This window comes from Calonectris borealis, chromosome 2 (assembly GCF_964195595.1).
Source record: "Calonectris borealis chromosome 2, bCalBor7.hap1.2, whole genome shotgun sequence".
Lineage (NCBI taxonomy): Eukaryota > Metazoa > Chordata > Aves > Procellariiformes > Procellariidae > Calonectris > Calonectris borealis.
This window is the reverse complement of record NC_134313.1, coordinates 55191837-55209222: the sequence shown is the minus strand read 5'-3', so window position 1 is coordinate 55209222 and position 17386 is coordinate 55191837. Positions and strand designations below refer to the sequence as shown.

Sequence of the window (17386 nt, the reverse complement as noted above, 5' to 3'; positions counted from 1 at the left end):
CCATCAAAGGCTTGAGCCTACTGATCCTGTCCTGCTGTGCCAGATTACTTGATTGAAATCAGAGGAGTCTTTGGAGGTTAAATCTGTATTAGTCGTGCTGATATAATCAAGAATAGAATGCCACTCTTATTTTATTTCTAAATTTTGACTGGCTGATCACTAATTTATTTCTGTTTCTCTCCCACAGATATTCCCAAAGCTCCTGGGCGTATTATGCCAACTAGGAATACAGATACCTCAGTTGTTGTCACTTGGACAGAGCCCCCAGATGCCAAGGAGTTGGTTGGGTACTACATTGAGTCAAGTGTAGTTGGATCTGGTCGTTGGGAACCATGTAACAACAATCCAGTGAAAGGCACAAGGTAATGGATTTTAAAGCATGGAAATTATGGTCACCAGTTTTTGATTTACTGGATATATGTGCTTTCCAGCCATCAGCAGTAGCAAAGTTAATCGCTCTGTGGTAGCCAGCAGGCTGGAATCACTCTTGCAGGTGAAGTTCATAAGAAGTTATAAAAACATATTTCAACCTGTGAGTCTTGTCCAAAAGGAATTTATAATCAACCTTATATTAGAAACAATTAGTCAAGGGGGAGGGAACGTGGACATTGTTAGTGAAGAAAAGAGAAGCAGCTGGCAAGTTCCAGCTATTGTACAGCCTATCAGTTTGATGAAAAGCAGTACAGCAAGGAATGGCTGAAGTTACAAATGTGGAAAACTGAACTGCATAATGTTTGGAAGCAAAGTCCTTTGTTTTGGAAGACTGCTGTAAACATTTCTGGACTGTATATCTAGAATGTCAGGAGGACATGTGGACTATATCACGCTAACAATATTACTTTCTAACTGCGCTTTCACTCGCAATTATCAAGATACTAATGAACACTCCTAAATATTGGGTATAAACTCGCATTTCTTACTGACAGGAAGCTCAGTCTCTAGTCAGAAAAAATAATTAAGACTTAAAACTTTGCAAGCTAAATCAGATTTGGTTTTGTTTGAATAAGCATGTAATCTTCAGAGTCTAAAGGAGTAATTGCAGAACTTGATCTCAAGCAAGGACATAAGAAGCAGTCCCTGCTTGTTATGACTGATTATGCTTATTTGTAATTGCTATCCAGGACAACCCTTATTACAATAAATAAGGCTCTGCTAAATACTCTTGGACCAACCCTGTTGTTTAGAAAGGCATTGTAAATGCTTAGTATATCAAAAATACCTCAAACCCCACTTGCTTGAACACAAGCACAACAATTTCCTTTAAGTATTCTTTTGTGCATTTATACTGCAACAGCTGTATGTGCCAATATTATATACTTTCATATATACTTCTATGATTTATATTGTCGTTACATCAAGTGTTGGTGAAGTTTCGTGCAGTTTGCTTATTTTAAAATAAGAAACATGATCTTTACTCACTGTAGAAATAAAAATATTGTTGAGCTACTATATATTGTAATGTAACCACACTGCTTAGGTTCCTATCACTGCATTTTTAGTCAATGCAATACAATGTATGATGCAGTCAGGCATAGGCTGTCTGTTAACTTGGCTTTTCTGGTTGAGTCAATCTCAAAGCATTAGCTGTAGCTCATAGTTTGCATTATGCAGTACATTTTGATCTTTTGAAATTTGTTTTCTGCACACATCCTGGTGAAAGCAAATGATTTGGAAAAGTCTGATAGAATGGGTAGGGAAAATTCTGCTCTGAAAATTTTGATTCAGGTTTTATTTTTTTTCTCAAAATAAAATTTTGATTTTGATATACATTTTGTTTTCCACATTATATTTGCTTCATACATCACTGCATGATGTCAGTGTTGGTAGTCCAAGACAAGACATTATGAAGTAGAACAAAACAAAAGTAACATGAAATAAAATACACTTAAAATACCTATTGAAAAATAAATGTTGTTTTAAATAAAATGTTTAAATTGCCAAAACACAATTTTTCTGAAATAAATGATTCCTGTCTTGGGAAATTTTGTGTTTTCAGGGTGGACACCAGAGAGGATTTATGAGGGTTTTTATCTGATCATTAGGTAATCCATTCTAATAAAAGAGTTTGTCTGACTTAGATTATTGTGTCATGTATAGAAGCAAGAAAGTAAAATAAAAGATCGGACACTTTTTTTTAGCTCTTGTACAATGCCCTGTAATTTTTTTGAACACTGTAATTTTTCATTTATGATTGGAAGTGAATTATGGGAAGTTGTGCTACAGGTGTCTTTTACTCATGTCATGAAGATATCCCACAAGCAAATACAGACCTTATCTCTGCAAATTTCCACATTGTTTCCACTAGGAAGTATGGATTTTATATACTAGCAGAAGTAAGGTGGACCCTCTGGTAACACAAAAACTCGTGTAGTCTTAAGAAGGAAAGAGTGCTGGTAAACGGTATGTCCAAAGAGACATGGTTTTAGACATTATCTTCGTTGTGTGAAGGAGGTGCTTACATACATTCTGCATTCTCTGACCTTCATTTAAGTGACTGGGGTCATGGTTTATCCTTAGCTTTCAGAAACGAGAATAAATTTTATGGAAGAAATGCTTTCTTTTCCCCCTTAAGGTTTTTATTTCCTTCATAATACTTTCTAAGTATTCCTTCACTGGTTTCTTTTAGATTCATTTGCCATGGGCTCATCAATGGTGAGAAGTACATTTTCAGAGTCAGAGCTGTTAATGCAGCGGGACTCAGTGAATTTTCACAGGATTCGGAGCCTATAGAAGTGCAAGCAGCCATTGGTAAGCTATTTTCCATTGCTCTTTTCAACAGTAAATATGCTTTTTTTAATTAAGTAAAGATGTTTTCAGCAACTACTTGTAACTAATTGTTTTGGTTTACAATGCTGTCCACAAATAATAATTTATCCATAGATCCTATGGTCTCACAGCCATAGTTTCACAGTCACTGCACTCTTGTAGACTGTTCACCTTCACCATCCAGTCTTCTTCAGGTGTTTCTTGTGAACCACTGTAAGAGAGCACTGCCAAGTTCACTTCATAGGTATCCTGGAAAATGGAATGTCATTCTGATTCCGTAATGTGGTATTTATCACCTCTAATGCACACCATCCTATACAGTCAGTTCCTAAGAAATTTGTTTCCATACCTAAACCTAATAATCAGTGTAATGTGTTTTTTATAAACCTTCTATAACCCTGTGTGTTCTTCCTTTGTTGATGAATTATTTCTGTTTGCCACTGCCTGAACTAAACCATAAAGATTAATGAGATCACTGGGCTAGAATAAATTGTACGTCTGCAACATCCTCACTCTCATTTGTATCAAAACTGCGTACCTCACAACCTTAGAGCAGGGAGATGTGGCCTAGGGCAATTTTGTGAGATCATCTTGAAAGGATCAGAAATATGACTTGGAAGATCTAATACTAAAATAATTGTGGCAAATGAAGATTACTATTAACTTTCCATATTTCTTCTGCTCTGAAAAGTGGACATTATTAAAAGAGCATTACTTGTGAGCCGGTTGAGAGGTATTCTATGCATTTCAAATTTTTGTGAATTCACGCTTAACATTTTGTGTGTAAAACCTGTGATTTGTCATACTTTGGCTGTATTGTTCACTGTACGCATGTCTTCATTCTGTTGACTAAATGAAGAAAAAAGAATGTATTCTAACTCAAAATGTCTTTGCTGTTTTCTGGCAATTATAGGGGGAGGATTGCTTCATGGTGTGTGTCCTGAACTGAGTGGTAAAGCTGGTGGACTAACAGACCGCACTACCAGCTGGGAAGGCATGCATGCGTCTTCCCAGCCTATCTTTGACACAGATGCTTTGCTAAAATGCAACGCTAAATTTAATAGAGACACACTACCCAGTAGCTCTGACAAACTGGGGAGTACAGGAGACAATAACCTGAGAGAAATGGTTAAGGACGCTGTCACATCTGCACCACAAAAATTTGCTGCTAAGCAGGCAAGTAAGTCTCAACCCGGGGATGTTTTGACACCGGAAAAAGTGACAAAGAAGAAAGATACAGGTGAGAGTTAATAAAATAAATAGATTTCACTGCTTTGGTACATCCACTTCAGATGGTTGTAACCTCTGCTCGTCCGCACCACAAGTGAACGTGCTCTCCAGTGATGCATCTTCCATCAGACCCATTAATTACGTGCTCAACTCTCCGTTAAGATCATTATGCATGTAATGGTATCGGAGACAACTTTACAAACTTAGTGGCTACTGAAAGTGAACATATAAATCAGTTTACTAATTTAATAGCTTGTTTAACGTATTAATGTATCCAAGATACTGTATTTTTTCTAAATCACTTCAGTAATTTGTTAGGAGTCTTCTTACCTAGTCTCTGGGTTATGTACGTGTGAAGGAAACAAAATCTGATTATGATGGTAAGCATGAAAATCTGTGTTGTGTTAGGATAGATGAAGATCCTTTGTGGATTTATGCCTAAGCTACAGTTTATCCTCTGGGACACAGTGCTAATGAATGTTGTGTTGTACCTCTGACTGACAGCAATATGTGATGAGGAAAACCTATCAAGTTGAAGGCACATGCACAAAATCACGTTTTTTTTTTGTCAACCCTTAAACACCCATTTTGCCCAAGAAATGTGGGGCTTGAATTTCATTTAAGTCCTGGTACCTGGCCAGTGAACTGAATTCCTCCCCAGTCCTCTGAAGTGAGACTCAAAAGGCTTGTGCAGAATGTTGAACAGAAAACAAAGTAGAGGCACCTGGGGCTAGCTGACACTGGTATAAAACATTAAAGACAAAAGGAAACATATATGATATAGGATTTCCATCAAAAGTAGGTCTTCAGGGTCACAAGTAGGGCTCTTCACTGGTGCATGACATACTGGGTGTGGGCAAGCATTTCCCCACTAGATACAGACAAGGCTTTATAAGAAAATGGGTTGGGATGAATTTACTGATTTCTGTATTGTTAAAAAAAAATTTTAAAAAGAGGATTATGCAGCAAATTTTTTAATGTAAGTTCCAGTAACAGACATGTTCCATTTCTGGACAGTCTACAGTGCCTATGATCACGCTTCCTTCCATTAAGGTAAGATCATGTGATGGGTGCAATGATAAAATTTGCACAGCGTATAAATTTAAAAAAAAAAAAATGAACAGATAAACTCCATTCTCTGAAAGGAAGAATGTGGGCCTATTTAAAAAAAGGAACTACAACGAACATTGTATGTATGAAAAAGGGTTTGCTTTCAGCAAAAGAAAACAAATCATTGCATCTCCAATTTTTTTACTTTTCCTGTAATCTTAGTTTTAGTTCCCCTTTTTTCACAGTTTTAAAGCAAGTCCTGATCACTTACATCAAAGCTGCAATTGCAACACATTCTTTCACTATGTATCAGCTTGCTTCTCAAAAAACAAATGATACTGAAAACTAATTCCTATACAGTTTGGACTTTTTCATTTGGTTTATGGAAGCTTTTATCCTGCATTTCTTATTCCAACTCCAGAAACTTCCCTTGACCACATAAATATCATCCTAATTAGGAAATGTAGGATGGGAGCCACCTGAATACAGTAATTGAATGCCAGTCTGACTATAGAAATATTATTTCCTACTTATGTATTATTCATGTTGAAACAGCTGCTCCATCTCCACCTTATGACATCATGGTACTTGAGAGTGTTCGTGACTCGATGGTATTAGGATGGAAACAACCTAAAGTCACTGGTGGAACTGAAATTACCGGCTACTATGTGAACTATCGTGAAGTGGTTGATGGAGTTCCTGGGAAATGGATGGAGGCCAACATTAAGGCCATTAGTGAAAGGGCATACAGGGTAAGAGGTTAACTTCTGTTATTGCTGTGGGTGCAGACAGTATTTCCAAAACAGATCTCAAAGACAGATTGGGATGAATTATGATTCAGTGTACAGTTTGCTATTCAGAGGGTTTTATATCCATGATGATAAATTTATTTAGCTCTGTTAAAACTTCTCTGCAAAATTTGTACGCTTATCTGTTAGTCTGGCACCAATCGTCATCTGTGAACGCACTATTCTAGACACAACCTGAATTTTTGTAAGTCAGGCCCTCACAACAAATGGCATTCCTACTGGGCTTGGTGGACTACCCCAGTGCTTGCTGCTCTGGAACCAGCTGTGTTTTGTCATTAGTTCTTGACCCAATTTAGAGATAGTGCTAGCTACAACCTCGTTGAGCTGCTTTACAAATGAAAAGCAATGCCAGGACTGAGTTTCACCCTGCTGTGAGGACAACTCTTGCCTTAAGTGAACTTGCTCTGTACCACAAGACAGATTAATATGATTGTTGAGCCATACCCTGCTCCCTCCCTGACTACCAAAGTGTCTATCAATAGGAAAAGGGGTTTACAATTTGAGCATGTTAAGACCATTCATGTATGCTCCACCATTGATTAGAGGAAAAGCCAAGATAGTTATCACCTTATGTATGATGTCAATATTGCTTTCATCTCTCCAGGCACTTAAAAGCATGCTCATGTGTCAAATAATTGTCATTGTGACTTTCTCCTAAAGCTTTAATCCAAAGTTAATAAGCATCTTATTGATTCTGCAGATTGCAAACCTGAAGGAAAACATGGTGTACCAGTTCCAGGTGGCTGCTGCTAACCTGGCTGGGGTTGGGACACCCTCCCTACCCAGCCAGCCCTTCAAATGTGAAGAATGGACCATTGCTGTACCTGGTAGGATCCTGAGTGGGAGGTGGAGGTTACTCACAGCCTATGGGTGCTCTGTGGCCTATTATCTAAGTTCTCAATGATTTCAGTTTCCAGGGGAGTCAATGGGCACTGAAGTTCATACCCAGGCTTGAATCTCCATCACTTTGATTTAGTATATTTACGCTGAGGCATTAAACGATCCCCATTTGATCAGTAGCATTTTACAAGCAGCTTGTCTTTTCTTTATCTTTCCTGCTTGGTTTCTGTACTGTGTCTGCCACTTTGCTTCCTAGTTTAAACGGTAGTCATAAATACCTGCCTAAGGTACAAGGCAGAGAAGAATGAGGTCCTGTAACCCTTGTCTAAATGTATCACTTCAAGGCCAGATCGCTGGCCTTTTAACACTTGTTGAATGAAAACAACCTCCATTGACTTCAGTGGACTTTAGAGCAGTCCTTGAAGCAGCACATTAGCTTAATAATTAACTTATTTCCCCGAGTTTGGAGACTATTTGTCATTTTTGTTTGTTCATGAATATTTGATCAAGATACCAAATCTCAACAAATTGGATTGTTTTTTTGGCTAGTCTTTTTAATAGGCATGGGTTGTAATTATATCAGGTCTAGATATGATACAGAGGAGCTGCACATGTTATATCAGCTCTGGGTGTACAACATGGTGTCTGGTTCTGGTTTTTGAAATCTTATGCACTAGCCCTTTGGGATTTATTTTGATACCATAACTCCAGCTTTTACTCTTACCTTTCAGGGCCACCCCATGATGTCACATGCACAGAAGTTAGGAAGGACTCTTTGGTTTTACTGTGGAAGGAACCAGTTTATACTGGTCGTAGTCCCATAGCTGGTTATTATGTTGATATGAAGGAAACTGAAGCAAAGGAGGAACATTGGAAAAGTGTCAATGAGAAACCACTTCAAAAGAAATTCTTGAAGGTAACTAGCTTAAGATTCAAATACTGGTATAACAGTATAATCTTGAGGAAGTTAGCCTTCGATAGCGTGATCCTGTGCTGATCATGGTTCCATTTAATGAAATACATAGTAGTTTACGTTGTGCGGAGGATATACATGTGTAATGCCTGTATAGTCAGACAAGACAGTAACTCAGAAGACAAGCTGGTACAACAAGCCTATAATAAAAGAAAGCACCGCTGAAACCAAATACCATTCTTGTAACGCAGGAGGCAACCCTAGCATTTTCTGGCTCAAAGGGCAAGATAGACTACACAAAAGCAGATGGCACAAAAATAGATGTTGCGATAATGTGGCAGGTGATTCTTTCTAATATAAAGTACCCTCTCCTCACATTTCAAGGCAAGTTAAACCCAAGCTTTTTTCACTATTATGCTACAGCATTTTGTGGAATAACTTCTAAATAAGGGATCAGCTGTATCTCCATTCTAGAGATATGTCTTAAGTAGGTTTGCTATTTGTATGCTTTTCAGAATATTTGAAAGACAACTCACTTTTAAGTGTGATCCTTTCATATATGTTTTAAAGGAGTATTTGCAGGTGTTATCATGTCAGTCTGATTCCTCAAGTGACTACAATTAAATCTGTACAATTAAATGCCCTCTTGTTTTTAAATAGGTGTGGCTGGCACTTATTACCCTGATGATTTCATTTTTAAAAGCCAGAATTTACCTGCAGTAAAAGACTATGCTGTTTCAGAGGTCAATGTACAGGAGTTAAAAACATCCTGTTCCAATAACAATGCTCCTTTTGCAAAGAAATCAATGACAGTAATGACGCTGTCTAAATGTTAGCTATGCATACAAGGAAGGAGCAAGCGAAACAGATCAGACATGTCATTCTGGAATTGAAAAAAAAAAAAAACACGAGGAAGAAATATTTGTCAACTGGAAAAGGAGAAAAACAAAAAGAAAGGAAATATAATTGTCAAGCATCCATACTGCAATTGTAAGAAGGGTGAAATTAAAATCAGTGTTTTGTAACACGTCATGCATGTATGTATATTTGCTTCCTCCAGATAGGTGGCCTAAAAGAAGGTGTGAGCTATGTGTTTCGTGTGCGGGCAACAAACCAGGCTGGTGTTGGGAAACCATCACATGTCACAGATCCTGTTGTTGCTGAAACACGACCAGGTTCGTTAGAAATGCTTCCTCTTTTTTGGCATACTTAAACGTGTTCCTGTTTGTGCGATGTGTTTACATACAGGCTGCGTGCGAACAGTCTGACCCCTCTCAAGTCAAACTTTTTTACTAAGCAGGAAATGAGTTGGGGGTCATATCTTTTACTTTCTTGTCTGGTATATTTTAAGTCAGAACAGATTTTCTTACCGTAACTACAGGTTCAGGAATATAAAAATACAATAAAGTTGAAAGATTTGCATATATCTATAGAAAAATGCATAAGCAGAGGGCCCACTCAGATCAGTTCAACAAAAACACGACGTAAGAAGGTACAGGGGTACAACCCAGCCTGGATCCACCATACACCCTCTTTTCCTCTGACAAGTTCCCTTCCTCTACCGCAGACTCTCATATCTGATCCCACTTGGGAAGGTTTCTAAGAGCCCTAAAAGAGCAGGAACGAAGGCAGGCAGTGGGCAGGCAGCGGGCAGGCAGGACACAGGGAGCACGAGTAGCCGTGCAGGGGCATAGGCAAAGGAGGTGACTACCTGGGCAAACAGCTGCCTACCTGCCTACACAGTCAGGTTGATAGCTGCTCCTGCCTGGAGAAATAGTCCGGGTTTATTTCGGATGGTATTGACTGTGAGGTGTTGAGCAGACATTGCCGGCAATCATCAGTTCCCATTCCCACCCCGGCTGCCTCAGGAGCGTTTCCCCAGGATCCTTTCCCTGTTTCTGACTCCCAAGTCCATTTTTACATCTCCTATTCCTGCAGCAGCACTGGCCCAGCTCTCAGAAATGCCTGGTCCTTATGACTGGCAAAAATCCTAAGAAGCCTTGAGCTAGCTCTCAGTAAGGCTGTAAGTCAAGAAGGTCTGAAAAAGGAGGTCTGAAGCTGGGGGTGTAAAAGAACTGGAAAACTTGGAGTGGGAAGACTGGGGCGACTGCTAGTGAGGCTAGGATGGGAAGAAGGGACTGGAAGGAGTAGATGGTAAGTTGAGAGGGTGTAAGATTGCGATATGAGGACAAAAAAAGGATGTGTGTGATTAAAAAGGGCTTGGGAGAGGATCTTTCATAATTTCAGATCTACAAACCACTGAAGCACTAGGTCTATTTCCATCACCTGCAAATGGAGTAAGGCAAAACTTAGAAACTTGTTCTTGAAAAAAGCTTATATACAGGAACCCCTTCTAAAAAGATAATCAAACCAGTATTAGTACTAAACTTTTGGCTTTACTAATCCATTTTCTTTGAGGGTTAATATCTGTTTGACTTTTGATAAAAACTTGTTATGATAACAATCTTCAAGTGTACTAAATAAAGGATTGGTCACGCCATTACACTTTAAAAAAAAATGCAAACGTAAACTCTTGTAAAGATGATCATCATGACAAAAAAAAATTTGTACAGCGTTTTCAGTGTTCACTCAAATGAGGCGCATGCCCACCTGGCAATATGAACTTGAGCAGAACATTTGGTTCTGCTGAGGTACCTGGATGAGGTACATCTCAGAATCATGGCCTTTTAGCAAGTGAGGCTTGGGTTCATAGGTGTGATGTCTGAGGGATCACAAGAAAATCAGGGTTTGGCCCAGTGAAATCTCAGGGAAGCTGAAAATTATTTACTTGCACAGATCTGGTTGACCCATATTTTGAGTTGAGATCTGCAGATACGGCATCCACCAAACTAAGCTTCTTAAAAGTATTAAGAAAGAACAAGAGGCTTATTTAAAAAAATTATTTCAGAAAGCAGTCTCTTGGGCAGGCTTCCACCTTTCTCACTCAAACCACACAAATCTCAAGAACAATCATACCATTTTTTAAAAATTACCACAAGTGTTTTGGTGTTGCCCAGTGAATGCTGCCTTTATTACCATCTTGGATGGAGACAAAGTATTGTCAGGTCTTTCTAGACAATTCTTGCTGGAATGTTGCTTTTGGCAAATGCGTAAAATGGCCAGACGACTGAGCTTTCTAATCAAAGAACATAAGTAAATAATACCCTGAATGAAAATATTTGCTTTAATACGCATGGTACCAATTGTCTTTATCCAGTGAAATGTGTAAATATAATGATGCAATATTTTGCATCCACCTACTCTTGTTTGAAAACCACATTTAATTTTTACAGTTACCTTCTAAAATTAAATGAAAAAACCCACCCACATAAACAAATACCAATCCAGGCCACCTTTGGGCTTTAACTTTGTCTTTAGACAAAAGCACTTCAGCGTGTGGGGATCTTACAGGAAGCAGGGGAAATCCAAGAGCAGACTGCAACTCTTACCCATTGCTGCCCTTAGTCCTTGTGCATCTTGGTGCAAAGCAAAATTAGATTCTGATCCTGTATCAGTCACTTAGGAAGGGCTTTAACCTCAGAAATTAATGAAACCCTGTCCCACTCAACTTTTCTGACTAGCTGTATTCAAAATGATGCCATTATCTCTAGTACTCATTTTGAAGCTGTCTGCTTCATGTTACCTTTTTCCTTTCAATGCAATAAAATGCTCAGATAAATGCAGACTTGATATGACATCTAAGTATTTTATTTCTTATGGTGACTTTAAGAGAAGCTCTGGATGATATGTTGAAACCATCAAGCTGGAAATTAAGACTGCCACTACTATGGCAGCCTCCTTGGTTCCACTTTGTAGGATAGGTGGAGACCTCTGGTCAGTAATTTAAAAAGATGGGTTTTTTTACTCATATAAATATTAGAGGCAAATGCCATCATCACTTCTGGAAATAAATGCTATGCATTGTTATCATAATGAGAATACTTTAAAACAAATATAAAAGATTCTGTCCTTCAAATGAACCTTCTGGCTGTAATTCTTTGCACATCGCATAAACTGCCATCAAAAGATTCATGTGCTAATGATCTACAGGAAACTAAACACTAATGAAATGTCAAGTGATGAATTTGCATATAATAAATTAAATTATAAAAAATTTGCAAATTTGCTGCTGCCTAGTAAAATATTTGTGGACCTTAGACTTCATTTATCATACATTGATACTTAACGTGCTTCATTACTGCGAGGGCTGGTATATAGCAGTGCCAAAATGGGAATATTAATCTCATCTTTCATTAAATGGTTATGGCAAATTACAAAGACTAAGCAAGCTGCGTGTACACAAATTGTCATTACAGGAGCTACTCACAGCGCTGGAAAGGACATGTATAGTGTTAGGATGATGAAACACAGAAATTTCCTTGTATGCTTGAGGCTCATTAAGAATTATGCTGAAAATAAAGCATTTAATCTCAATGTCAGGAAAAAGGCTTTTGTCTTTAAGGGACAATACTTTGTGAAGAAATTGTGTCATTAGCATTCTGGGCAGCCCAGAATTGTCTTAGGCTAAGTAATATAACATGAGTGCCCTATTCAGATGCAAGATCCAGCTCAGAGCTGTTCGGAAAAGGAGGCTGGATGTTCTCCAGCACCTCTCAGTGCACACGCTCTCCCTGACGTTCCCAGACAAGTTGTTGAAATGAAAGTTAACGCCACAGATGATGAGTTGGCTGAGCTGCCTGAACCCCAGACGAAATTCCCTCAGCTTCACCGGGGTGCAAGAGGACAGGATAGAAGTGCCTTCGGGTTTCTGATCTGGGATTCACCCCCAGGGCCTTTTAAAGGACAAACTGGGTCACCTTATCCAGCTCAAGGACTGTAGGTACAGGCAAAACAGGGTGGGCGACTTAAGCAGCTAATTGCAAATATTCACTCCCTTTGTGGGCCCGGGATTAATGCCGCAGACGGCGGCAGGGCCGGATGCCAAGCACAGCAATTAAACCAACCTCCCGGAGTGAAGCCAGAGTCACTGAAAATGTGCCTGAGTTGCACAAGTGAGTCCTGATGGGGCGACTCGATTGTTCCTTCTTCTGCCTCCTGCACATCTTCAAACACCCGCATTTGCACACTGTATTCCCTTTAGAGCTCTTATCTTACTAGGGAATAAGAAATTCATGCTGCATAACGAAAGCTCTGACTACCCCTTACGATGGAAAATATTGCTATTCAATATTTCAAACATTTAGTGGAATTAGAGACTTGCTTTTTTTTTTCCCTTCAGGTTTTTCCAGAGCAAATATCGTAAGTCTCATGTGTGCTTAGACTCGCTCAAATAAATCAGTTGATTTATGATGCTCTTTAATCTGTTCCTTATTTTTATGGATTAGAATAAGAAATGTTCTTGTGAACCAAAGGCTGAGGGTGCCAATGTTTGCAGCAGTCTATGTGCCAACTGAGAAAATGGCAAGAATCTGCTTAATCTACCCGATGAATGATATCTATATAAATTTGTTTGCTGGCTTCTCTGAGAAAGTAGAATTGCCTTGTTCGGGTCTTTCAGGAACCAAGGAAATGGTGGTTGATGTAGATGACAACGGAGTCATTTCCTTGAACTTTGAATGTGATCAGATGTCTCCAAACTCTAAGTTTGTTTGGTCCAAGAATTACGAACCAATTGAGGATGACTCTCGACTGAACATCGACACCAAAGGCGGAAAGTAAGAACCCTCGGGGGTAGCAATACTCTCGTGTTTTAGAGATCGAGGCTGGTCGCAGAAATCCATCCTTTTCGATGTCTGACCTCAGTAAGAGTTACATCTGCCTCTGTTACTGTAAGGCTACTTTATGAGTACGCTGTTCTCCAGCAAGTCCATACGCAGACCACTTGGAAATTGTAGCTCGCACAGAATGAGTCAGGCCTCCTGTTTAGGCAATTGAGTTATGTTTGGGCATAGGGAGAGAAAATCTGTGCTCTGTCATCTTGTAGTCTGTCAATCAAGGCAAATTATTATTATTCCTATTGTTATTATTTTAAATCTCCAAAGGATAAAATTATCCAGCTGCTTGCAAAATGCTGTTACCACGTAACACTGTTGCAATCTTTGGAGGTGCTGGAGTAAGCAGGACTTTCTTCTGACGGCGTCACCACGGCCTGATTTGGTAACTTCTGTAATGCTCTACAAGCCTACCCTGTTTCTTCAGGCTTTTAAGAGAGAGGGAGAAATGGCAAATGCACAGGTTCAGTCTATGAAGTACCTATATGCTCTTCTAGTTACAGAAACCATACAGGAAGAAATGGTGGCTCACCACACTCTTGGTATTGGGTGTGAAAATTGAATCACACTGTACTTACAGTATCCTTTCACACTCATCAAAGACTTGACAACATGTTTTTAAGCATGCTTGAGCTAGGTTAAACTAGCTATCTCCAGTACTTTAGGCACTATCTGAGAGTTGTGCCATCTCCATTTGTACCACACATGGTAGGACCTACCCTGGTTTATACTGGCCAGAGCCCTGCATTTGCCCGTTCAGTCAAAGCAAAAGCTAATATAAGACTATTTTTATCTGGTGTTCTAGACTTAAAAGAGAGGTTTCGTTCAGACTGATCTCATCTTTTTATCAAAATGCTTTTTGTTTCCTAAAGGTCAAAAGCTACCTTTAAGGATCTTGGAGAAGATGATTTGGGAATTTACTCTTGTGTTGTTACAGACACTGATGGAGTTTCGTCAAGCCATACAATTGATGAGGAAGGTAGACACAATGTCTATTAAGCATGCCTGTTTTGCTTTCACAGCTGTTTTTCCCTGCTGCTGTGTCTCTCCGATCCATAAGGCATGCACACCCTCTATTATTTCTTTTACTTCTTTTGCAGAAATGAAACGCCTACTTGCTCTGAGCCATGAACGCAAATTCCCAAGTAAGTGAATCAAACATGTCTGTTTTGCATGCAGTGGGGTATCACAAAGCTCCTGCCACCATCAGCTAGGGAAGTAATTTCAAGTGAAAGTGATTTTGAACTGAAAAGCTAAGATTCCTTTTTTTTTCCTCTTTCTTTCTTTGGTGCATTTGTGTATTACTGATGTTCTTCCTGATCTGTTGCAGGCTACTGGTCTAGGCATAAGTCTACATAACAGTTGGAAAATAAATATCCCATTGGCTTTGTTTCTTCTGCGGAACAGCCTTTTATACTTACTCAGCATACCTAACCTGATTTGAAAACCTCAAGTTGAAAAATTTTCTAACTTTACTCCAACTGAATTTAGCATAAGTTAAATTTAAGGCTAACAAAGCAGGCAACTGTAATAAATTCAGTAATGATCTGTGTATACAGAATTTTCCTGCTGAAATTCATCCCCTCCCTCTTTCCTGTAACACTTGACAATATGAACATCCTTCTGCTTGGGATGGTATTTTTGTCAGCTCCACAGACCTCCATACCTTTGTGATATCCTGGTAGTAGCACAGCTTGGTTATTTTCATTGGAATGTAACTTCAATATTGAAAAAAATAATAAATTGGATTGTATAATGAATCCTATTATACACAACAAGATGAGACCTAAACCTTGTCTCATCTTCTCCCACTACATTCTCTTCTTCTTCGTTCCAGGCACTAAAACTCTTGCCTATGGTTTAACATCCTCAGCTTTGTGCATGCACTGCTGGCACCTCTGCCAACTCAGCCCACATCGCGCCTCTCAGCCCAGTCAAAGCTTGGCCGCAGAAATGGCCTGTCTTTTTGCCCACATCATCTCTCTTTGTCATTTCCTTCTGTGTTTTTCCATATCAGCTCTACTCTTCTCAACATATTGTATCACCTTTTGACAGCTTAATGACAGCACAAGCATCCCCTTGTTTACTCCTGCTCCTCCCAGTTGTTTGCTCCTAATTGTATCTTCACGCTGAAAGTTAGTCATCGCAAAACCTTACTGTTGTCGCACGTCCTTACTTGCCCCGACCCTTCTCTTCTGAGTGCTTTTCCACTCTCTGTGTTCATAACTAATGTCACAAAACAAGCTTTTCAGGACACAGACTGTGTCGTCTTTTTTGCATCATGTTAGGTAACTGTACGCTTCTAGCTGTGCGTGAGCTTCCAGGAGGCACAGGCAAAAAGGGAGATCACTGCAGAACGAATCCTCAAGGAGGAAACTGCCTTACTTGCTTCGGCCACGCTAGGCCCTGTGGACGCTACAAAAAAACCATTACAAATAGGGGTTAAAATACATCTGGCTATGGCTATGAGGCTAGAAAAATAATAATGAGCTCCTATGGATCAACATGAAACTTTAGTCATATCTCCTGATAATCTGTTTGAGGATTACTCAAATTCTCTACAAAAAATAATTATTCTGTTCCATTCTAGTTGCTAGGTATTTCTGATTCAAAATAAGCTCCTGCGTGTTGCTTTGTTCGTATTTCTGAACTGCATTTGATTGTAACTTCTGCTTAGAAACATCTGCAGCCAATAACTCCGTGGGAAAAATGGGTTGCTTGAATAATGCAGCCTTACAGAATGCAACTACGTATGGGCGCGATAGTGTATTGGTGCCTAGTAAAAAAAAATCGTTCCAGCTCTTCAATTTAGCAGCTGCCCGAGGACTCCCTGTCAAGCGCTCGTGGTAATTTGTGATCCTCTACAAATAGGATGTAAAACCTTGTAAGCACGATGGCTGGAAAATGCCTAAAGTAGCTGTCAGTTGGTGTTACGGAAATATTTTAAAATAAGACTTTTGCTCGTGGAGGACTGTAATGCAGATTCGTCCAGTTCCTTCGGGCTGGGGAGTGAACGGCTTTTTCCCAAAAAAGAATCCTTTTGCATCCTTTCAGCCCTTTATTTAACAGCTTCTGAGATACTTTCCTCTCTTCCATGTTAGACTAAGATATTCATAGTTAATTGCATGCAAATCAAGTGGGGGTTTAAAATTGCCATAGAGCTGACAGCGAGACAAAGGCAGTGCAGCCTGATGTCTATTCACACCCTCTCCCTCTTGCTTCTGCTGGCTCCTCTGTAGCATTTCAGTCGCCTTGTTTTGAGAAATTATGCAAGACGTGAGATTCCTTTTGTTTCTTACAAGCAAAGTGATGCACTGGGTGAGGAAGCTTCACGCACATGTGCACTGCTGGGGCACGCTCCTGTGGGGTTGTTCTTTGCCCTGCTCCCTCCTGGTAACGCTGTCCATCCAGGCTCCTTTTTAACTATCTTCCTCTCTCTGATTAAGCCTGTGCCTTTTTCATAATTCTCTTTTTTTCCTGTGACTATTGCCTCACCTCCCAGAAGCCTTATTTTCACTAGAGACAGGTCCTGTGCCACTCAGGCACCAAAAGCATACATGCGGGTGCGGGAGGGTGTAGGTGCGGGGAAGGGGTGAGCGTGGGAAGGGATGATGCGGGGCGTTCTCACCCCCCTAACTTTGTTGGGCAGTGGGGTGGGATGGCAGCTTTGCTCCAGAAGGCACCCCAGTCATTTAAGACGGTGCAAATAGAAAGATGAGAGAAATTAGACGCTACCTCAGTCCCAGTCCTCTCCTGCTGTAGCTGGGCCTTTGCATACATGAAGTTGGATAGGATAGGATAGGATAGGATAGGACAGGACAGGACAGGACAGGATAGAATAGAAAATTTTCAGCTGGAAGGGAAAAACAACCCTGTCGTGTGATTTGTCTGGGAGGAGGTGTATCTTTACACTATCACCAAACTACATCATCAAGCATTTTGCAATGTGTTTGTACACTGTCCTCAGCTGGTCCATATTACAGTCTTGCAATGCAGACTTTACACTGCTGTGAAAGTGGGGATTGGGGTACAGTTCACGTACAGCA

General features: G+C 39.8%; 1 protein-coding gene across 1 annotated transcript in view; it reads left to right on the top strand.

Annotated features, from left to right (window-relative positions):
- MYOM1 (myomesin 1) overlaps positions 1-17386 on the top strand; it is a 75339-nt gene that overhangs the window by 34557 nt on the left and 23396 nt on the right. Inside the window, exons 15-24 of the mRNA XM_075142046.1 lie at positions 188-362; positions 2627-2748; positions 3680-4006; positions 5602-5798; positions 6556-6682; positions 7427-7611; positions 8669-8783; positions 13127-13283; positions 14213-14319; positions 14441-14485. Of these exons, the coding sequence (XP_074998147.1) occupies positions 188-362; positions 2627-2748; positions 3680-4006; positions 5602-5798; positions 6556-6682; positions 7427-7611; positions 8669-8783; positions 13127-13283; positions 14213-14319; positions 14441-14485 (1557 nt within the window). The remainder of the gene's footprint in view (positions 1-187; positions 363-2626; positions 2749-3679; positions 4007-5601; positions 5799-6555; positions 6683-7426; positions 7612-8668; positions 8784-13126; positions 13284-14212; positions 14320-14440; positions 14486-17386) is intronic.